The sequence below is a fragment of the Musca vetustissima genome, unplaced genomic scaffold, assembly GCF_032173495.1.
Source record: "Musca vetustissima isolate MV318-11 ecotype Yass unplaced genomic scaffold, APGP_CSIRO_Mvet_v1 utg3129, whole genome shotgun sequence".
NCBI classification, from domain to species: domain Eukaryota; kingdom Metazoa; phylum Arthropoda; class Insecta; order Diptera; family Muscidae; genus Musca; species Musca vetustissima.
The window spans coordinates 186992-196851 of NW_026880550.1; the positions used below are offsets into that span (position 1 = coordinate 186992).

The 9860-nt window shown below is 34.3% G+C and overlaps 1 protein-coding gene across 1 annotated transcript; it reads right to left on the reverse strand.

Moving 5' to 3' along the window:
* Positions 1-268: 268 nt before the first annotated feature.
* Positions 269-4895, reverse strand: LOC133326224 (uncharacterized). The gene is made up of 4 exons (XM_061534905.1): positions 4628-4895; positions 3332-3894; positions 2775-3270; positions 269-2694 (listed from the first exon to the last, which is right to left on the reverse strand). The coding sequence occupies exons 1-4, from the start codon at positions 4830-4832 to the stop codon at positions 269-271; spliced, it is 3690 nt and encodes a 1229-aa protein (XP_061390889.1). The 5' UTR covers positions 4833-4895.
* Between the last annotated feature and the right edge of the window lie 4965 nt (positions 4896-9860).

Genomic DNA, 9860 nt, shown 5'->3' on the forward strand with positions numbered 1-9860 from the left:
GTAATAAGGTGTTCCAACTGTTAGAAATCTAGGCACGAGTAGTCCCTTCTAAAGTTATATATTATGTATCCCACAATTTCTTACAGAATGTACATAAACTCTAACGTATTAATGAACGAAACAACCACTCCAAACGAAATTTGTTTGTAATCGAAGTTAACTTGTGCTGTTCTAAGAATGAAAATAATTTAAATTTATATCAGAACAGATTTCCAGTTAAAACACTCAAAACTGATGTCCCCAATTTCCAACTAAATCACATTAGTCATCATTTGAGCGTATTATATATATTGTCAATAACACCGGAATCGGACTGGCTTTCAGTGTGGGCGTTATGAGTCCCTGATGCTAGCGTGTTGTCGCCGCTATTGACTACATCAACTGTAGTTACATGCGACCGGTCATGTGAATTGTGATATCGGGACTTGTCTCTTTCTTTGTTTGACGGGCGTGGTTCTCCCAAGCGCTCTTCACCTAAGTAAACGGTATGGTAACTTATTGGGCTTTCAGAACAGGTAATTTGCACACGACTGATAGCATTTCCCAGGACATTTGCCGTAGAGGGTTGGGGGCATGTAAGAGAAGCGTAGTCGCCGAAATCATCAGATATATGTGTGGAATGTGTTATTCCGGAAAATGTATCACGGGTTTGAGATGTAGGTATACCACCTACAGCACTGGCTTCATGGCAAATTTCAGCGTAAATATTTTCCTTCGCGTAATCTATTAGATGTAAAGCTTGACACATTGTGCCTGTAGGTACATCTGGCGGACTGCCTTCATCACTGGATAGTATCAGCGAATCTCTAACACTGGAGTACGGTAGATCATCTTCAATTAGATGAATGGGGGTCAGTGGCGCGATAAGCGAGGTGTTATGTGGATTGTTGGAGTTTTGCACCAAAAGCGACAGACCGCCTGCAGCTCTGCGGCCAGTGACTGGTTCTCCAATACTAAAATCTATGCGTTTCTCACAACTTCTATTGCTTGCTTGACTTTTCAATTGCGCCAACGACTTCTTATTTTCCCCTATTTGTAACTTTTGAGGCAGGGAGAAGTTCAGTAATTGGTGTAGACTTGAAGATGATTTGCTATATTGTTTGGTTTTCACATGAAACTCGTGGTAAAGCTTTTCAGTTATAAATGAACTCTGCGGTGGTTCTCGATTTTCCATGTCATCTATATCAGTACCAGACTCGGATATTGTATCAGTTGTGTTATGAGACGACAAAATGTCGGGTTTTCGATATTTTCTACCAATCAGTTCGATGTCCTGTAGGGATAACGATTTTTGCAGAACATTGGGTTCATTTGACTTTGAACAAGTGAACTTTTTTAACCGCTCGTCAATTGTGGTCAACGTGGTTGTCTCCGTATCGGAAAATCCAACGTCCGATTGACAGCCACTGGGTTCCGAAATGCATTCCTGCTCAGTCGTTTTGTGGCCGAACCGTTCTTGTAGTAGTTTCGACATGTCTGAGTATCTTTCCATACTCATTTTCTTTGCTTGTGCATCAATGTCGCTTGATGATAATTGCTTTTCGGAATTTTTCTCTTGTTTTCGGAACCATTTCTTTTTCGTCGTCTGGAAAACTTTCATTTTTTCCGTAATTCGATTTGCCTGATCATCAAATGACTGGTCTTTACTCTCCATATTTGCTAAGTCCGATTTGCTTAAAAATATTATGGAATCTTCCTTTTCGTGAGCTGGAATTGTGGTCTTTTCCCTTCTCAGCAATTTTGGAAAGTGCAATGGCTTCAGAATTTTTAAACCTTCCACACGAGATTTGGACGCAGATCTTTCAGACCTTTGCAAAACCTCCACTTCCACCATTTTCAAAAATTGATCACAGTTAAATTGGCAGAATTTCAAAATATTCTGTACATTGGGATTCGAAAACATACGCTGTTCGTTTTCGAAGCCCAGAGTGTTTTTTACTAAATTCATTTCTTTTGTTAAATGAAGTTTTCGCAAATGTAGGGGACTTTGCATTTCAACATCTTCAATGGGACATGCAATTATTATGTTTTCCGTACTAACGCGAGTTACGCATATATTGTCTGGAATAGCACTAGCACAACCATTTGGCCCTGAAATGTACTTCAATGTCAAAGGCAGCTCCTTATTTGGGGTTACCAGAGCGGTGATTCGATGTACGCATTCCGTATTTAGTTTCCTTTGTGTATTATCTCCCGCTATATCCAGGCGTTTTTGTAAAATCTGTGGAATCCCAGGCTCAATTTCATAGAATTTACCTTTTGTTGCCAAAGACACGTAAAGCGTTTGTCTTTGTTCATTTAACAGTTGAGCATAACGGCTGCGCTCCTTTTCACGGCCGTGATATGAAGTTTGTTTCGTAGCGCCCAAGCCACCGCAAGATATTGTCGGTGTAAGTGAACTGTGCTCTTGTTTTCCATCTTCGTAGACAGCTAAAAGCTTAAAAACTTGACCACCCCGTGCTGTTGTCTTCACGTAATGTGGCCTATTGTGAGAATTGTTGGTGTTCGACGAGTATATATGCAAACATCCATCTGCAGGGGAGTTAGCATTACTTCCATTTGGTTGAGATTCCATAAATGCAGCCATATTATCGACTGAAACAAATTTGCAAACTCTTTCTCTAACCAATTGTACAAGGGAAGTGTATAAAGTTGCAGTGGGGACACCTTTATCATTTAGCATGGAGAAATAACCTGTAAAAATGAATGAATGTTAAGGAATTACCTCCATTGCATATGGAATGTGAAATTTTATTTCCGACAATAATACTAACCTGGAAATTCCTGTGGAATCATAACACCTTTCTTCCGACTTGTAGCTGCAGTTTTTGCATTGTGCCCATGATAAATATTTCGTTGACGAATAAGTCGATACAAAAGAAACAGTTCTCCTTGTTCATCGTCATTTGAGTGTGGATGATTATTGCCAGCATTTGATTCGCTCGTCGTCGCCAATTTCGTGGCACTATTATCGCTGCTACTGTTACTATTCAATGTTTGAATCGCGTGATCATTATGTCCTGCTCCCGAAGATGTTGACGAAGAAGTACCCGTATTACAGTTGGACATATCATGGGTGGTATTGCTTGCATGGGCGACCTTTTCACCATCACAACTAGTGGACGAAGTGGACGTAATTGTAGATGAATTATTGGAGGAGGACGATTGAAGTGTTTCGATAGAAAATGGTGTTTTGTAAGAAATTCGCACCACTCGAGGTAGAGAATAACGTTCCAGAAATTCTTCGACTGGTAGAGGATCGTTTTGAGACTAGGAAAAAAATATAATAGTATTATTTTGTATGGTAAATCGTTAAATACATTGTACATACTTCGGTACTATGTTTAGAAGCTTTACTATCACCCGTAGAATAATCAGCACTCATGTTACTATTATTTAATCCCTGACCGGAGCTTGTCGACAAACTTGCGCCACTGCCTGTAAACCCATTTCTCATTCGTCTTTGCAACCGCTGTTTTAGTTCTATTTCATTGCGTCTAGCTAAGCGGGCATTTTCAAAGTCGGCTACTGAAAACATATTAGAACTGGTATCGTGAGAGTTGAAGCGTCTCAACTTGGCTTTTCTCCCTTCGACCAAATGATGCAAACCATGGTGGTTACTAGCCTGTTGGTGGTGAGAAGCGTTTGAATATTTACAGTTGCTACCCATGCTCGATGAGTTGAGAAGACCAACGGCACTACTGACACCGCTCACAGTTCCATTATTGCAATTATTGGTCATTAAATAGAATACTGGATTAGTTGTAGAATTGTTTGCTGAATTAACACACATAGAACTGCTATGTTTTGAGTTGAAATGTCCAGGCACAGGATATGCTGAATTAACTGATGATACCGCAAGACCGGAACAATTTAGATTGGCTGGAGCAGGAGCTAAAAAAAAGACAAAATTTCAAACTAATTAAATTCTTTCAATTTAGCGTTTTCTTATTCAATATTTTATTAGATAACTTGTCATTTCTTAATTCGTTCTAAAATTACACACAATAATGATTCTATTTCGTATATAGTGGAAACCCAGACCATAATCGGAAATATCTATTTATTTCCAAAAATGCAATTTGGAGCCATGAAGGTCGAATTCAATTAAATTGCAAACTGTGCTCCTAAAAGGATAAAAAATAAAATCTTAATGGCTGTATCTTAAAAAATAGAATTATCATTAAAAAAGAAGTACTTTTCAATGTTTGGCAAGTTTATTTATGTCAAAGAAATGTTTATATTTCTTATTTTATCGACATTGACATAATGTTTTAAAATTTTCAAATAATTGTTGTTCTTTTTTTGCCCAAATATGATTTACATATACATATGTAATTTTAATATTCCGAATGGAATTTTTGAATTTCAGTGGTTTTATCCAAAGACTGGAGTCTGGACCAATAAAGTGTTCAAATCGGTTTAAACATGTTGCTAATGCCTAAAAATACATTGAAATACCAGTAGTTCCAGTGGGAGAATGGCGAAACTTTAATACACTCTCGCGGAATACGCGGATGGAATTTGTGACCGTTATTTTATTGAGGGTCGATCTAATGCATATTCATACTCACAGATGCATATGAGTACTTTAACACCTGGCCGATTGTATTAGTAACACACTTACCACTTGTTGATGCTACTGCTGTGCTTGATGGCGTTAACGACGAAGTGGTGGTCGTTATTGCTGTCGTTGAGGAGCTATTGGTTATAGCCGATTGTGGAGTTGCCATATGAGGACTGCTTTTTATTAACCAATTTGTCAAATGTCGTTGACGTTCAATTTCGACATTGGTTCGTTGCATTTCTGCCAATTTCAAATAATCAGTCATCTTCCTCGCAGCTGCGACAATTGTTCCCTCGTATTTTATTTCTATCTTCCCTTCGATTGCTTTTTGTGTGTGTGTGGGAGTGTATGTATTGTTTATACGAAATGAGATCACAGTTGTTGTTAACGTATTTTCTTCTTAATTAAAACTTTATTCTTGCTTTTTCATTTTGTTTCGGTAAAATTGCTTATTTTCAATATTAGCCAAGGCATTTTTGTAGCTACAGAATATTATTCTTCTAATTCATTGATTTCTGTAGAAATTATGTATTGTTATCCATTTTTTGTGCTCAGTCGTAAACTTGTGTATAAAGAACGCGCGCGTTTCTTGAACTGTAATGGGCTAGTTGAAATTCAGGTTTACTTAGCTCCAAGTTATATGTGTGACTGCTTACTGATGTCGGCGACGTGCTGAGTTGTGAACAGTATGAGGGCGAGAATCATGAAACTCATCGATGGGGAGTGCTGCAAGTGTAGAGATAGAGAGAAGAACAGGTATTGAGTAAATGAATAAAAAAAAGAGAGCGAGAGAGATCAAAACAATGTTAGCAGATGACATTAGTGATGCGAACGTAGCATTTTCACGTGGTAGGCAGGTATTCATGGTCGACAATAATGAAAATCGCACTCAACAATAGTTATCTATATATTATGTAATATATTTTTGTTTTTTCCACATTAGTCTAATTTTAATGTGAATATGTACATAAATAACGAGTCTGTTGTTTCTCAATTACAAAACGCTGGAACTAACTTTTTATTGGAATGGTGATTTTGATAAAGATGAGGTTCTTCCATTATCTGTTCTATTGTGTTAAGACGAAGGTGTTATCGGAATTAGAACTGGAATACAAATGCTGAATACTACTTTCACGATGTTAGCAAATATACCAAAAATAATGAACCGGATGGGCAAATCGATAATTTCGATATCTTCGGGAAGAAGATATACGCCAAAACTATGTAGTTGCACATAAGCAAACTACTTGTTACTTTTAAACCCCCGTAAAACGTTTTCTTCTCTTTAAATATTTTGTATTCTTTGAACATTTTTTCTCTATAGAATTAAATTTTTTATAAATTGCTTCGTTTTAAAGTTTTTAGTAAGGAAAACAATTATATTCGATATAAAGATATTTTCGATTTAACAATGAAGGCTGACAATATATCTAATATCGAAATATACGCACAGCATGTGTTCAGTTGCAGCAATTGCTAAATCATAGTAAATATTTTAATTTTTTGAAAATAAGCTAATGTTATGAAATTTATTTTTCATTTTATTTGAAATCGATAGATGAGTTACAAATCAACAATGGTTGCCATTATCAATTTCTCAATGAGACAACCTTCAATAATTCTGCCATGAGAATTAATAAAAATAATTTGGTGCTAATAAAAATTGTTTTGATGTAGTAACTGCATAGCGTTTTTATTGGGAATATTGGCAACACTATTTTTTCCTAGTGGATTGGATATTGTTCTCTCTCAATTTAATTTGAGCTTAACACTCCCTAACCAGTCCTAAAAATAATATAGCGATATTAAACACGTTATTGACCTGCCGCACTGTTGTAACCGCACACACACAAACAGGGAAACACTCACATAATACTGGAAATCCGCTTACCTCGCTCCCAACGAATACAAAATGTTTGTTTGCCACCACCCACCCATCCACCTCTTCCCCAAACAATAATGTTGACAACCGAACATCTTTAGCTCGCAACAAACGTTCGTGTCAACTGTTTGCGATGTATATTGGGGTTCTCTGTTGTTCGTTCATGACAAGTCATTTACGCTGCTAAACCTTTGGCTAGATATATTTTTACAGAACTCAGCTGTTTCTCAAGTAGAGTATCTCTGTGTGCATGTAATACACCAACTTACGTCCGCTTACGAATGTGTGTGTGTGTATATAGGCAATTGTGCGATAACCATCATCGTAGACATCGTTTGTTTATTCGGCTGAAGGGGGGTCCCCAACAGTAGTAGAAAGACGAGTCGATCGCTTACAAAACGCCTATATCAGAAAAGCAACAACAGTATGTATGTACAGGAATGATTACTGTTAGCGTTGCCAGAAGACGTTGGTTGACAACAAGTCTGGTTTATGATTCACTGCCGAACAAATATAATGTTTAATGCAGCCCCTACAAAGTCCAATTAATTTATGAAAGAAAGTACCTACAAATAAGTCTAGTGGTTTTATAAGTATCTGACTGGGGCGCATGATATTGTTGTCAAAACTTTGCTCATGTTAATATGTTTTGCAATAGTACGTTTACATTGCACTGGATTTAGTAATTTCAGTAGATGTCTAATGCAGCATTTACATTAGAACTTTTTTCCGGGTTAACCTCAGATTAAGTGCCGAAGTATTGTGTGTGTCGTTTTCGTCATAAATGACAATACATGAATCATATACAGTGATGGTCACAGAATTAAAACATTTACTGTGATAAACATTTTTCGATCAGCCCTCGATTCATTGCAAGTATTTTTTGAAATTTTTTCAATTCAGAACACTTCGAAATACTGCACTTAAGAGACTTAGTGTGAAAATAGAAAACTATTGCATGCAATTTTTCCATAAATAACGGTTTTTATGAAAACATATCGACGTTGAAGTGGCCATATAATTAAAACATCGTGTGATTCTTTACTTTACTGCATTTTTTTTTTTGAAAATATTTTTAAAAAGCTCTTTAATTTAGTTAAATTTTGTAAATTAAGCACCGATAAAATCATTTACAGATAAACATTTTTAAAAAAAAATCTGTAAAATCTATCAAAATTGCAAACATTTGTACAGTACACCTTACATTCAGAAAATTACCCTTATTATAGAAAATAAAGGTCCGAATGCACCAGAAATTTCTAGAATTAGTAGAAAACAATAAATAATTCCCAAAATAAATAAGTATTTGAAATAAAAATTAAAAAAAATGGGAATTAACCTAAAGGAACGATTCAATTTCAATAGCCTTTACTGAAGACGGCCGGAATATTTTTGCAGTATGTGAGAAAATATCGATTGATATTTGTATTTATTATATCAAATCGATTGTTCGAGGAGTACAGAATATATTTTATCAAAAAATATATCAGTCCCAATAGAACGAACAAAGATCAACGCCTATGTTGACGAGTAAAAGTTTCTGGCACACAGCAGGATTTATGATGTTCAACACAAGACTTCAAATATTTGTCAAACTGAAACATTTTTCATTCCCTGATACTAAAATAGATTAAGTGGAAGTTATTCGATTCAAAAAATATTATTTTGGAAAAATATTGTCATGTTCAATAGATTTTAACGGTCAAGAGTTGGCCATCAAACATGCTGATGTGTGCCAAAAACTTTTACTCGTCAACATAGGCGTTGATCTCTTTTCTTTCTGTTGTGACTGATATATTTTTTGATAACATATATTCTGTACTCCTCGAACAATCGATTTAATATAATAAATACAAATATCAATCGATATTTTCTCACATACTGCAAAAATATTCCGGCCGTCTTCAGTAAAGGCTATTGAAATTGAATCAACCTTTAGGTTAATTCCCATTTTTTTTAATTTTTATTTCAAATACTTATTTATTTTGGGAATTATTTATTGTTTTCTACTAATTCTAGAAATTTCTGGTGCATTCGGACCTTTATTTTCTATAATAAGGGTGATTTTCTGAATGTAAGGTGTACGGTACAAATGTTTGCAATTTTGATAGATTTTACAGATTTTTTTTAAAAATGTTTATCTGTAAATGATTTTATCGGTGCTTAGTTTACAAAATTTAACTAAATTAATGAGCTTTTTTAAAAATATTTTCAAAAAAATGCAGTAAAGTAAAGAATCACACGATGTTTTAATTATATGGGCACTTCAACGTCGATATATTTTTATAAAAACCGTTATTTATGGAAAAATTACATGCAATAATTTTCTATTTTCACACTAAATATCTTAAGTGTAGTGTATCGAAGTGTTCTGAATTAAAAAAATTTCAAAAGTACTTTAAACGAATCGAGGGCTGACCAAAAAAAATTTACCACAGTAAATGTTTTAATTCTGTGACCACCACTGTATATATATATATATATATATATATATATACATATATATACATATATATCATATACTGTTCTCTGTACGTCTTGGAAATATTCAAATGTTTAAAACTGATTCATACAAAAAAGATTTATCGTTAAATCGTATTGGCCATGCATATATACATATATAATTATATTGGGATTTGCCGATTTCGAAAACAGTTATTATTAAATATATTTGTAACGATAAAAAGAAAATATATAAATACCGTCGAATTTGATTCTCTTATTCGAAATTTTCAATTGAATTTGAATCCGTATCCGAATTTGATTGTTTATTTTATTTTGATCATTAGAAATTAATATGAGCATCATCCAATAAAAAATAAAAAAATGATAAAAAAAACTCACTGAACAGCATTATTATTCTGTGTGTCTATTTTGTTTAATGCTTTCCAATGTAATTAAAAGAATAAAGTTTTAAATAAATATATTAAAAGCAGCTAATCTAATTAGCAGAAATATTTATTTCAAACAAATTCAAGTGTCATCAAAGGTAAATATATGCTAAAAATTATATATGTATATAGAGCAAGCCGCCACACGAATATAGTATACATATATATTAATATACGAAAATAAATTAATCATTCGATTAGGGTAAAATTCCAAAAAAATGAGTTTGTAATTTATACAGAATTGTCGTAGTCATTGTGAAATTCCGTAAACATATTGTCAACAGCTGCGATGTGTATGAATCATTCAAACATCTTCGCCAATATACGATAAAATTATTACAAAAAGGCGAATAACACGACATTCCGTATATTCAAGGAAAAAATACACAAAAATGAATTTATGTACCTAATCGAACCCCTATTCATTATTTTTAAATTAAGCCCTGACTTTTTTTAGCAAAACTTAAACCAATTGCCAAATTAGAATAAATTAGCACACACATTACAAGAATTACTAGTC